This window comes from Mytilus edulis, chromosome 3 (assembly GCF_963676685.1).
Source record: "Mytilus edulis chromosome 3, xbMytEdul2.2, whole genome shotgun sequence".
In the NCBI taxonomy this organism is placed as follows: domain Eukaryota; kingdom Metazoa; phylum Mollusca; class Bivalvia; order Mytilida; family Mytilidae; genus Mytilus; species Mytilus edulis.
This window is the reverse complement of record NC_092346.1, coordinates 41,554,935-41,568,158: the sequence shown is the minus strand read 5'-3', so window position 1 is coordinate 41,568,158 and position 13,224 is coordinate 41,554,935. Positions and strand designations below refer to the sequence as shown.

The following is a 13,224-nucleotide window of genomic DNA, read 5'->3' as shown; positions in this document are numbered from 1 at the left end:
TATGGCAACAGAATACGCATGCTCGAACATCCTTTCTGTGATTGGACAAAATGCTGTCATGGTGGGCTATTTGGTTGTGTTTGAAAACACGTCTCGTTAATTATATCGTGATGGAAAGCAAGTGAAAAACTATAAATATTTGAACTAGATCTTACAAAGATTTATATTTTTATTAAAATAATTGTTTCTCCAATAGCTCTTTGCATCCGTGACAGCTGTTTATTCGGGAAAATTATATAATTTTTAATGTAAACTTTCTTGTACGAACGTACATGACTTTTAGAACGCACTTACGCATGCGAGATTTCAGCGGGGTTTTGGTGAATGTAAACAGAAAGATACGAGGACCGAGAATACTAAACACAAACAGAGAAAACGTTATTTAAATGGTAGATCACTTATTTAAATATAATCGAAATATTCACAAAACAATTTGTAATATAACCAGACTCGGTAAAGAATTTCTTGTAGTTACATTCAGATGGAGATTTAATTAAAGAGGTCCTGCATCATTAAGTCATTGTGCTTTTGAAGGTTATCGAAATGATAGTTTTAAACATATACTCAAATTTAAATACGTTGGATATCTTTTTAAAGGTAGTTCTTGTTTATCATATGAAAATCAAGTACAATCCCTCCCGTTAGGGGTTTAGTATCATACCATCATAAAATACACATTTTATATTCTTTATATTTTTAATATACAAAACCCGTATCACATGCGAACAACTTGTTTTAGAATAAATGTGTTTATTTCCAAAAAAAAGATCCTATGAGTAAATCAATATTAATACCAAAATATGCAATCATTAATGACCTGACAACAGTAATGTTACTATGTAACCCACCGAAGTCCTGTACCAAGTAAAAAATACGATAGCTGTTTGTCAGTCGTTCCGAAAGTTGATATATTGAAGTATTTTGTTTTACCTTGATGTTAGATATTTTTATTGAACATTTTTGTATCAAATTGACAGAAGATCTTCTCAAATCTCTTTTTATCTTTTATTATTCGACTCAAAAAAGTCGTCTGAATAATCTTCATGTTATGTATGTGGGAAACAAATATGTTAGCTTCCGGGATATGGGTATATTTGTCTAAAACACCAATAAATTATGACTTCAATATGAAAATCCAAACAGAGACCACTAATATTTGTATACTACAGCAATGTAAGATACGTTTATACCTTCATGAAAGCCATTGAAAGGATACAAAAATTTGCCCACTCTATAATTTAGAATGGAAATTCTATATGCTCAATAGTCAATTTTCTTCTTATTTTATGCCCCACCTACGATAGTAGAGGGGCATTATGTTTTCTGGTCTGTGCGTCCGTCCGTCCGTCCTTCCGTCTGTCTGTCCGTTCGTTCAGGTTAAAGTTTTTGGTCAAGGTAGTTTTTGATGAAGTTAAAGTCCAATCAACTTCAAACTTAGTACACATGTTCCCTATGATATGATCTTTGTAATTTAATTGCGAAATTAGACTTTTGACCCAAATTTCACGGTCCACTGAACATTGAAAATAATAGTGCAAGTTTCAGGTTAAAGTTTTTGGTCAAGGTAGTTTTTGATGAAGTTGAAGTCTAATCAACTTCAAACTTAGTACACATGTTCCCTATGATATGATCTTTCTAATTTAATTGCTAAATTAGAGTTTTGACCCCAGTTTCACGGTCTACTGAACATAGAAAATGATAATGCGAGTGGGGCGTCCGTGTACTATGGACACATTCTTGTTAAATATATGAATTAAGTACGTATTTTATCATTCGCTATTTCAAATTCATAAAAAAAAGGTGTGAATCAATTCGTATGATATGTTTTCCCTTTTTTCAGTTGGTTTCGACAGTATGCATCATTGGAAAATTATAACAATATGATGATGTAGTACAAGTAAACATAGCAGTCAAATAAGGGATTCGGAAACAAGTCTAGAAAAACTTTAATAAATCAGTCTCTCAAATAACAACAATCATATAATACTATTAATCACTGTTTCAATTGTTATTTCCGGGGAGATACATTTCAAATTTCTCGCTGACTTGTATGTGTATTACTCAGTTGATTTCAATAAATATTATTGGATTGATGTGACCTAAAATAAGCAAAGAAGTCATTTAACAAAATTTACAAGTGAAACAAGACAGACAGCATAACTTATATGATTACAAATCCTTGCCTGATAACAGTTCATATTCCTGTCAATAGTATGTTCACAATGATAGTTTACTATTGGATAACAGATTAAAACAAACTTTCTGGTCATTCAAAAATTCGAAATTCCACTAACGTGTGTATATAACAAAACTATAAAATGTGCATACATAATATCCTTGTATATTATTCATTCGTCTGACTGTCTTCCCATTTAACTCGTCGAAACGCTTTGGCAAGTTCAGATTGAGGTTCAACGCTATTTACAGGGTTTGACGACTGAGGTCCACATTTTGTTTTTGATTTCTTCAGAACAAATGCTTTGGCAAGTTCTGATTCCGGTTCTATACTATTTACAGGACGTGACGACAAAGTTCCACTTTTTCTTTGCGTATTTTTAAACCGATTGAGTACACTGTGTAGCTCTAGCATGGCACCGGGGTTTTCACCGTCTTTTGATTCTGGCTTTTCTTTAATTATGCGCGAATTTTCCTTCAGTATTGGCTTTCCAGAGTTGATCCTCTTCATCATTTCTTCCAGTGCTTTGCCGTACCCCTTTTCATCTACACCTGCTTGCTGACCAGGTGCCGGTTTCTTCTTTTTGTTTCCCCTTATTCTTGCTAAGAATCCCTTTGACGTCGAAGTCGATGGCGGTGGTGGCAGAGGTGGCGGTGGCGGTATTGGTGGACTTAACGCCTCTTCGAGTTTCTTTTCCAGCTCTTTATACTGTCTTTCTAGGTTAGAATAAAGTTGTTCATAGTTTGACACTTTCTTTGTCAAATCCTCAATCTCGATAGACAGTTTATCCTTTTCCTCCTCAAGTTGTGTCAGAGCTTCTTCATTTGTTTCATTAGACATCTGTTCTTTTAAATCGCCCACATCCTTTTCTAAATTGGTTTTGTCCTCCTCCAACTCCTCAATTTTACAAAGAGCAAGAATCAGATGTTGGTCATTAGCAACTTTTGACATTAAAATTGTACTCTGTGTTTTCATTGCTTCATTTTGTGCTTTGATCTTTTGCATTTTATTCTCTGCTTCAGTCCTCTGTTGAGCTTCGATCTCATACTTGCTTTTCAAATGTTCATATTCTTCATACGCTGACTCTGACATTGTAGATAACTCCGTCATAGCATTTTGGTACTGCGTTAAAGTGTTCTCAGTTTGATTGAGGCTTTGTTTTAAATGTTCATTTTTCTGTTGAAGTCGAAAGTTGTTTTCACGTTCTGTAGACAACTCCTCTGTAGCTGTAGTGAGAGAGGTGACATAGAAAGAAACTTTTTCTTCTAGATCTTTGATTGTGTTGTTAAGCTTGTCTGTATATTCCTTGTACCCTGCGGTCTCCTCTTCCTCTTCTGGTTCCTCGAGAATTTCTTCTGGTATTTGTGTTATATCAATCTTTTCCAAATGGCAAAGTAAAGCCTGCGATTGACGTTTTAACGTAATGTTTTGTGAGGTCACTTTTCGGGCAATATTTTCAGCCTCATTTCTGCAGTTTACTTCAATGTCATATTTTACCATCAGTCGTTCATGTTCAGAAACGGCAGGTTCGATCAGACCTTTCATGTCATCCAACATGGCCTCCCTTTCTTTGAGTGTTTTGACAACTTCATCGTACTGCTGTTCGTTTTGCTTATACTTTTCCAGCAGTTCATCGTACTTTTTCAATACCTGTCTTGCAATAGCTTTAATCTCTTTTAACTCCCGACAATTAGCACAGTCATTTGTAGCCATCATTTTTTATTCTAACACGGAAACATATGTATTTTGCGGAAGAAACTTTTTCTATTTTCACTTGCTCTAATTAAAAATTTCAATTTGTTTGACGACAAGGAAGTGTCCTCTTGAAAGGTTTAGGTAAAGGGTGGATCACTGGGAACAAAATGATAATGATTTATAATTTTATAAATCTCCACTTGAATTAAATATAATATATATACAATAAGATGTTATAACATTAAAAAGTGATCGTTAAACTTTGCTTCACACCCTTCCCTTTTAAGACTGGGGATTGAAATAAAATCTTGACTTGAAGTGCCCCTTAACATATATTTACATTCATAAGGGTTCAATCACTGTTTTTGAAAGTGTTGAATTCTATTATTATTGAATTTTACATATACATTTTGATAGGAATACACAAAAAAATATCCAGGTGAATGCTTCGGCTAAATTAACCGTAATGAATACGTGTATTATATAATCAAAGAATTGAAAAATAATTTGAGGCTTTCGACAAAGAATATCAATTGACTCCACTCATTTGAAAATAAATAATATGATTAGTGAAAGAAAAAATAATAAACGTCATGGAATATCGGTAAATTCTCTGTAAAAAAAGAAAGAAACGCATAATAATTGTATTCCAAAATGATATTCTGTATCCTTTAAATCTATTTTTCACAGAACAAATTCACACATGAAAGTAATTACAGGATAATGGACAATAATTTGATAAAAACAGTCACAAACGATAAATTGTGTCAATTTCCGGTAACATCGATTGTAACCACCACTTGCGACTAACACTATTCCGCATCTCTGGCATGAATTGTATAAAATTTCGTTTGTTTGTGTATGTTAGTATCCTTGCGTTGTCCTACCAAAACATTTGCCTTTTTATGATTGTTTCCATAATGTTGAACCGTTAATTTCTTTCTCTGTTGCTTTTGTTGTTTTCCTCTTATAGTTGATGCGTTTCCTTCGGTTTTAGTTTGTAACCCGGATTTGTTTTCTCTCAATCGATTTAAGACTTTTTAACAGCGGTATACTACTGTTGCGTTTATTTGGTATGCACTAAGATTGTTTTGCGGTTGTTAGATATTGTTGTCCATATGGTGTTTAAAATCCAATAAGCTGTATTTGCTTACGGAAATAAAGTAGTATTATTAATCCATAGCTAAATATGAAAACTTCCGTACACAGACGGTGTGAAACCCTCATCTCGGGACAGTAGAAGCGGTTTCTGTTTCTCCATTTTTTTTTTAGAAAGATTCGTGACTCATCACTTACGAAATTTGGCACGGTTTATTTAATGTATGACACCAACGAACACGTGCACATACAGATCTGTACCTGATCAAAACTTGTTTATAACTTATACGAGGATTTCATGGCCATATTTCACAATCATCAATGCGACAATCTGTGTTTGAACTCTTCGTCGGTTAATCTTGAATACCTACTGCAGGTTTTGTAGCAATGGATGTGCGTTTATGTATATGAAACACACAAATCGAACTTGGGCTTGATAAGTGAGGCATGAAATACCACTGCTACTATGGCAATCTTATACTGAAGTCCGCCTCTGGATGCAGAATTTCCTCACTGCTGCATGTTTTTGGTCGGTTTGTTGTCTCTTTTGCAGATTTCCCGTCTCGTTCTCTGTTCTAATCTCTGTCAAAGGTTTAATGTAGCAAGGTGCATAGCGGCATTTTTTAGTCGTAGCGACAATCGCATTTTTGATACACAGGTTTATTACACAATGGTTTTAAAGGTGGCTTCGTTCTATAATTCTGCATTAATATATGAATGTTTTAACTCCTTGATTAAATACTTTGATATTCACTTATTAATTGTAACCGGTTTTTTTTAAACTAGTCGGACCTCTGTGTTTGGTTTATGTAGAGTGTAGAGTATCGACTTTTCTAAATTGTTTTTTTTTCTAAAATGATGTTTCGCTTAAGAGCTATAGATGAGGTACCGAAAGAAGCATATAAAAAAATAACAAACATATGAATGGTTGTATCATAAGAAGTCGTGATAAGTTATAATGAACTGACCATATCCAAACTATATAACAAGACTAAAAACAGCGAAAAATTTCGAGATATATTATTTATCCTATGCTGTAAATTCACATTCGCATTGTCCTGCCACAACATTTGCCTCCTTAGGATTGTTTCCTTAATGTTAAACCGTTAATTTGTTTCTCTGTTGTTTTCATTGTTTTTCTCTTATAGTTGATGTGTTTCATTCGGTTTTAGTTTGCAATCCGGATTTGTTTTCTCTCAATCGATTTATGTCTTTTGAACAGCGGTATACTACCGGACGCGTTGCGTTTATTTGGTGTAACAAAGTTTGTTTTCCTGTTGTAAGACATTGATGTCCATATGATGGTGCTTAATCCATCGCTAAATCTAAAAACTTCGGTACACAGATAGTGTGAAACCCTCATCTCGGGACTGTAGAAATGGTTTCCGATTCTCCTTTTTTAGCTCACCTGGCCCGAAGGGCCAAGTGAGCTTTTCTCATCACTTGGCGTCCGTCGTCCGTCGTCGTCTTCGTTGTCCGACGTCCGTCGTCGTTAAATTTTACAAAAATCTTCTGCTCTAAAACTATTTGGTCAAATTTAACCAAACTTGGCAATGATCATCATTGGGATATTTAGTTTAAAAAATGTGTCCGGTGACCCGGCCAACCAACCAAGATGGCCGCCATGGCTAAAAATAGAACATAGGGTTTAAATGCAGTGTTTTGCCTATAACTCAAAAACCAAAGCATTTAGAGCAAATCTGACATGGGGAAAATTGTTTATCAGGTCAAAATCTATCTGCCCGAAATTTTCAGATGAATCGGAAAACCCGTTGTTAGGTTGCTGCCCCTGAATTGGTAATTTTAAGGAATTTTTGCTGTTTTCGGTTATTATCTTGAATGTTATTATAGATAGAGATAAACTGTAAACAGCAATAATGTTCAGCAAAGTAAGATTTACAAAGAAGTCAAATTACCAAAAAGGTCAGTTGATCCCTTTAGGAGTTATTGCCCTTTATAGTCAATTTTTTACCATTTTTGAAATCTTAGTAATCTTTTAGAAAAATCTTCTTCTCTGAAACTACTAGGCCGAATTAAACCAAACTTGGCCATAATCATCATTGGGGTATCTAGTTTAAAACATGTGTCCGGTAATTCGGCCAACCAACCAAGATGGCCGCCATGGCTAAAAATAGAACATAGGGGTAAAATGCAGTTTTTGGCTTATAACTCAAAAACCAAAGCATTTAGAGCAAATCCGACAGGAAGTGAAATTGTTTATCATGTAAAGATCTATCTGCCATGGAATTTTCAGATGAACCGGATAACCAATTGTTAGGTTGCTGCCCCTGAATTGGTAATTTTAAGGAAATTTTGCTTTTTTTTGTTATTACCTTGAATACTATAATAGATTAAGATAAACTGTAAACAGCAATAATGTACAGCAAAGTAAGACCTAAAAATAAGTCAACACGACCAAAATGGTCAATTGATCCCATACGGAGTTATTGCCCTTCATAGTAAATTTTTAACAATTTTCATAAAATTTTTCGATTTTCACTAACATTTTCCACTGAACCTACTGGGCCGAGTTCATTATAGATAGAGATAATTGTAAGCAACAAGAATGGTAAGTAAAATAAGATCTAAAAACACATCACCATCACCAAAACACAATTTTGTCATGAATCCATATGTGTCCTGTGTTGACCAAGGTAAGCGACACAGGCTCTTTAGAGCCTCTAGTTTGAAACAGATACGTGACTCATCACTTACTAAATTTGCCACCTGTTTATTTGATATATGACACCAACAAACACGTGCACATACAGATGTCTTAATTACAGTCTGTGTTTAAACTCTTCTTCGGTAAACCTGGAACACCCTCTGCAGGTTTTGTAGCAATGGATGACAATGGATGTGCGATTATGTATATGAAACACTCGAACCGAAATTTGGCTTAATTAGTGATGATGACATACCACTGCTACTATGGTAATTTTGTACTGAACCAACGAAAGCCCGCCTCCGGATGCAGAATTTCCTCACTGCTGCATGTTTTTGGTCGGTTTGTTGTCTCTTTTGCATATTTCCCGTCTCATTATCTGTTCTAATCTCTGCCAAATGTTTAATGTAGCAAGGTGCATAGCGGCATTTTTTAGTCGTAGTGACAATCGCATTTTTGATACACAGATTTAATACACAATGGTTTTAAAGGTGGCTTAGCCCTGTAAGTTTAAATTACTTTTCCTTAACACAATAACTGTATTTTTCTTGCCATGCAATTTGTTCTTTCTATAATTCTGCATTAATGTATGAATGTTTTAACTCATTGCTTTAAAAATACTTTGATATTCACTTATTAATTGTCAACGGTTTTTTTTTTTTAATTAGTCGGACCTCTGGGTTTGGTTTATGTATCTCTAGTGCAGTGTATCGACTTTTCTAAATTGTTTTATTTCTAAAATGTTTCGCTAAAGAGCTATAGATGAGGTGCCGAAAGGAGCATAGAAAACAATATATACGAACATATGAATGGTTATATCAAAAGAAGTCGTGGTAAGTTATAATGAACTGACCATATCCAAACTATGAAACAAGACAAAAAAAAAGCGAAAATATCGAGATGTATTATTTATTCTATGCTGTAAATTGGCGATAACAATTGTATCTACACATCTAGATATGTATAATTTTTCAACAGATTACCTGTCTGCTTTGTGGTAGGACATTCTGGTAAATGGTTTAACATAGATTAAACAAATGATTGAACATAACTTTTTTTCCATTATTTTCAATTATGAAAAACTAAAATCAATTTGAAACTTGAAAAAAAAACAATTAAAAAATGACAAGTCTTGTAAGAAGGAAGTTAATAAAATATTTATTTTTTAAATGGAAAGAAAGTACATGTATATTGATTCACGATATGACACACTAACGCGTACTTCCCTGTTACAAAAGAAAGGATTTTTTTTATTGTTTTAAATAGTCAAAGATATTAAAGATTACTATAAATAAAAATAGCAAAACACTTGTTTGTAAGATATCTTCCTGCTCTTCCAATTTAAAAACAGTTTTTTTTTCTTCTATTCCTACATACAAAGTACAATAGTCGTTGTTATAATTTAATTTGTTGCTTTTGCGATTTATATTTTAAATAAGTGCAAAAATACACCCTTTTACTTATTTGTGAAGATTTATGATGATAAAGATAAAAACATGGATTTCAGAGTATTTTTTTTTTTTTTAGAAATGTACTTTATTTTTCAAATTTATTTTAAAAAAAATCAGAATATTTCAAATACGAAAAGTTATGATTGATTGTTGGTTGCTTTACGCCGCATTAGCATGTTGTAACAAGGCGAAAAGTTATGAGGCTTAATTAAAATAAAAATATTCAAATTGAATTACAGTACATGTAACACTGACATAGTAGAATAGGCAAAGACAAATTTAAATCATATATTACATTCATAACACTCAAAAGTGAAATTATGCACAGTACCAGAGCATCGCAACTACGACCCATAAATAGGACCAAGTCATGTACGTATTAGTCCTAGATCACAATGACTTTATATATACCCTGATTTTTTTTTATAAATATTCGGCATTTTTATTAATTTTCTAATGGTTCATGTTAAAAGAATACTTTTCCTATTTGGATTTTATGGATAATACTCAAAATATCAAAAGACATCAAATTGAATGTAGTTTTTTTAAGGCGTTTATTAATTGGTAAATTGCTCAAAAATAAGTTCACTTGCCATATATATGTTATTTAAAAAAAAAAAAAAGCAAGAATGTGTCCATAGTCATGACACAGATGCCCCACTTGCACTTTCATTTTCTAAGTTCAGTGGACCGTGAAATTGGAGTAAAACATCTATTTTGACATTAAAATAAAAAGATCATAGCATAGTGAACATAGGTTGATTGGACTTTAACTTCATTAAAAACTACCTTGACCAAAAACGTAAACCTGAAGCGGGACAGGCGGACACACAAACAAACGGACACACAGACCGAAAACATAACACAAATGAAACTGTGATAATATAAGGCATATTGTAAAAATTGAAAGATTTAAAAAAAATATGGCCGCGGCGTTCAATAGAGAGAGAGAGAGAAGAAAATCCTACCTTTTATGGTAAAAGTTTATTGGTTATAATCCTTTAGAATTAGTTTCGGTTAGATAGAAACTGTCATCTTTGTAATACTGGTAGCATTGGAGACGAATTTCATTATCTGCTAGCATGTCCATCGTTAACGCATTAACGCGAGCCAAAAATGTATTTGCTTTTGGATATTTAGTTCTCATTTTACCCTTATTTTAGCTCGAATGTTGCTTCATTGCAACATTACAGGTCAACCTAAATAATTCAAACGATAATGTTAGGCTGCATAAATGGTATTCATCTTCAATAGCCAAGGGTTACGATCCAGTCCCTTCCTCGTAACCCTTGGCTATTGAAGATGACGGGTATTATTCATGGACATTTGCTTTAAGTACTAATATATATGCTGGTAAACCGGATTGTATATAAAAAAAACAATATGATGATATACTAGTTTATAAAGATAACATATGTCAATGAGACAACTCTCCATAAGATACCAATTGACACCAACTATTGGTCACCGTACGGCCTACGACAATGAGCAAAACCCATACCGCATAATCAGCCGTATAAAAGGCTTCCAAAATGACAAATGTAACACAATATTCAATGAGAAAACTAACCGCATAATGTATATACAAAACAATTAACGAAAAACAAATATGATATACAGCAACAAACGAAATCCGCTGAATTACAGGCTCCAGATTTGTGACATACACATATGGAATATGACGGGGTTAAACTAGTCAAGTTGAAGCCGAGTCAACCCTCCTCTAACCTGGGACAGTGGTGTAACAATACAACATGAGAAAAAACTAAAAGTATCAGTCGTCAGATCGATACAAAGCAGAAATATATCTAAAAAAGACAGAGTGGACATGGCAGGGTACTTAACGTGGGTATACTATACAGATCAAACCATTTATGGAGGAAATTGAAATTTTAGGTGAAAGTTTGAAATCTAAGGAAGTACAAAATGAATATAATTATATGTGTAAGTGAAACTTATTTTTTTCCCATTAAATATATATGAACTCTAGCTTCCCTGCTAAAACAATTAATTTTGCTAAATTTAATTTAAAGTGAATTCTATCTGGCTTTTCAATAAAATAATTGGTAAAATCCAAATTCTGGCAACAACCGTAAATCTTGTGATATTCCGAACGGAATAATGACAAAAATACGCGGTGTATCATATCATCAAAAGGCTATTTTTAATCTCCGGTTTCCTGAGATTTCAAGGGAAATCCCACATAGTTCATAATTGATGTATCAACACTCATATCAATTTTAAACTGGAAAGAAAAACTTTGCATTAATTTCGTAGATTAGACAATTTAAAGACGATCTAATTAAAGATGTAAAAGATTTTGTCTGATTGCCAAGAGACAAGTCTTCGCAAATAATTCTTCAAATTTTAAGAACGGTTTATCATCGTTTATATAATGTAAAATTTGAACTGCAGAATATTCAGATCTCAGATTCAGACTGTGGTGTGATGATCGGCGTGAAAAGGTATGTTAGTCCGTAATGTGTCTTTAATAGGTTTGCATATACATACTTTCGACATGTACAGACTGCTTTAAGAATATAATGTTACAGTAAGACATTTCATCAGAGACATATATATAATACAATCTCGAGAATACAATAAAATGTATATTTGTCTCTGATTACACTAAATTGCCCAAAAAAAAGTGTGTAATAGATTTATTTTGGTCGACATATTGATATATAATTGCCGCTTGGATTGAGAAGTTAAAAGGTACCAATTCTACTTTAACTAAATAAATTTGTAATTTTGTAATCATTTCATTTTACAGTGATGTTTTGTAACAATAAAATGCAATTTATAGGGGGAAAAATACCACTTCGCTTTTCAATAAATATTTTACAGTGTAGTGAACTACATTTTGGAAAAAAAATATAGATTTTTTTTATATAGAAATATAACCGTTAGTTGCCGCTGTATATAAAAACATTTGCCATTTGGACATCTTCTAACGTAAAAAATTGTGGATGCCAGGGTAAATTAAAGTAAACTAGCAAATTCGCCATAAAGTAAAATATATACATAATCTCATTTCTGGCCATATTGAGCAATTTCATTAAATTTTAAATACTATACTTCCATGAAAATGGCACACTTAAAAGTACAAATGTGCATTACAATGGTTTTGTAAATGTAAAAAACAAACCATCTGACATAGATAAATAGAGTGTGTCAACCCCTTATTTCTTTTGACTGGTCATACTTTCTGTTACTTCATTTACATATTCAACTGGCGAGTGTCTTTGCATATGATAACATTTTAGCGATGAATGGTCTAAAGATCAAAGGAAACGAACCCGTTACACTGGATCAAATAGATTATAATAAATCCAATTATAACCGCCCAATTTCATATTTTTTTTCACATCCCAATAAATCGCGGGCATTACTCGAGAACATACATTCATTGCAAGTAGTCTAGTTTGTGTTAGGTTTGTAGCTTCTGAGACGATGCAGAGTGTCCACCAGTCCAAATAATTATGACGTCTGGCAAGGCTATTTTAATTTGGACTAAGTGTCGACCATATTTACCTTCAAGAAAACATGACTGTGTGTACATCGGTCCTTTTCATGGTGATTCAATAGTTTAACTACCCAGATAAAAATTTCACGACAAAGGAAAAAATATCAATAGGGAAATATTTTCCTCCGGATAAAAAATTGGCACTGGCTACGGTTACATGGAAATGTAACAATAATAAAAATATTATTGTTACATTGGAGACTAAATGCTGGAATGCGTGGTTGGGTAAGGACCTGTTTAATTACGAATGTAACAATAATTATTGAGGCTACGGTTACATTGCGTTATTGTTACATGAAAAAAGCAATGTACGATGGGACTAGTAATATGTACTAAATAATAAAACTTGAGGACATTTATTACATACATTTATAACATACAATTTATTTACTGTAATTTTTTATTTACAATGACAATTTCTACAAATCCAGTAAGTTGTTTTTAAAGTCCGATTTTTTTGATGAACGAAATTACGTCCTCCACGGATACGTGTACATACAGAATTTCTTAGTATTTAAGTTACAGTTAGCAAACTTTGCTTTTGATTATCAATTTGCGTCAAGTTATAAAGCTGTATGAAATGTAATGTCTTGATATTGTTTCAGTTTCGTTT

At 33.0% G+C, this 13,224-nt stretch overlaps 1 protein-coding gene across 1 annotated transcript; it reads right to left on the bottom strand.

The window, feature by feature from the left end:
* Positions 1–1,930: 1,930 nt before the first annotated feature.
* On the bottom strand, positions 1,931–4,003 carry LOC139516527 (shootin-1-like). The gene has a single exon (XM_071306694.1). It carries the CDS (start codon positions 3,890–3,892, stop codon positions 2,345–2,347), a length of 1,548 nt encoding a protein of 515 aa, XP_071162795.1. The 5' UTR covers positions 3,893–4,003; the 3' UTR covers positions 1,931–2,344.
* Between the last annotated feature and the right edge of the window lie 9,221 nt (positions 4,004–13,224).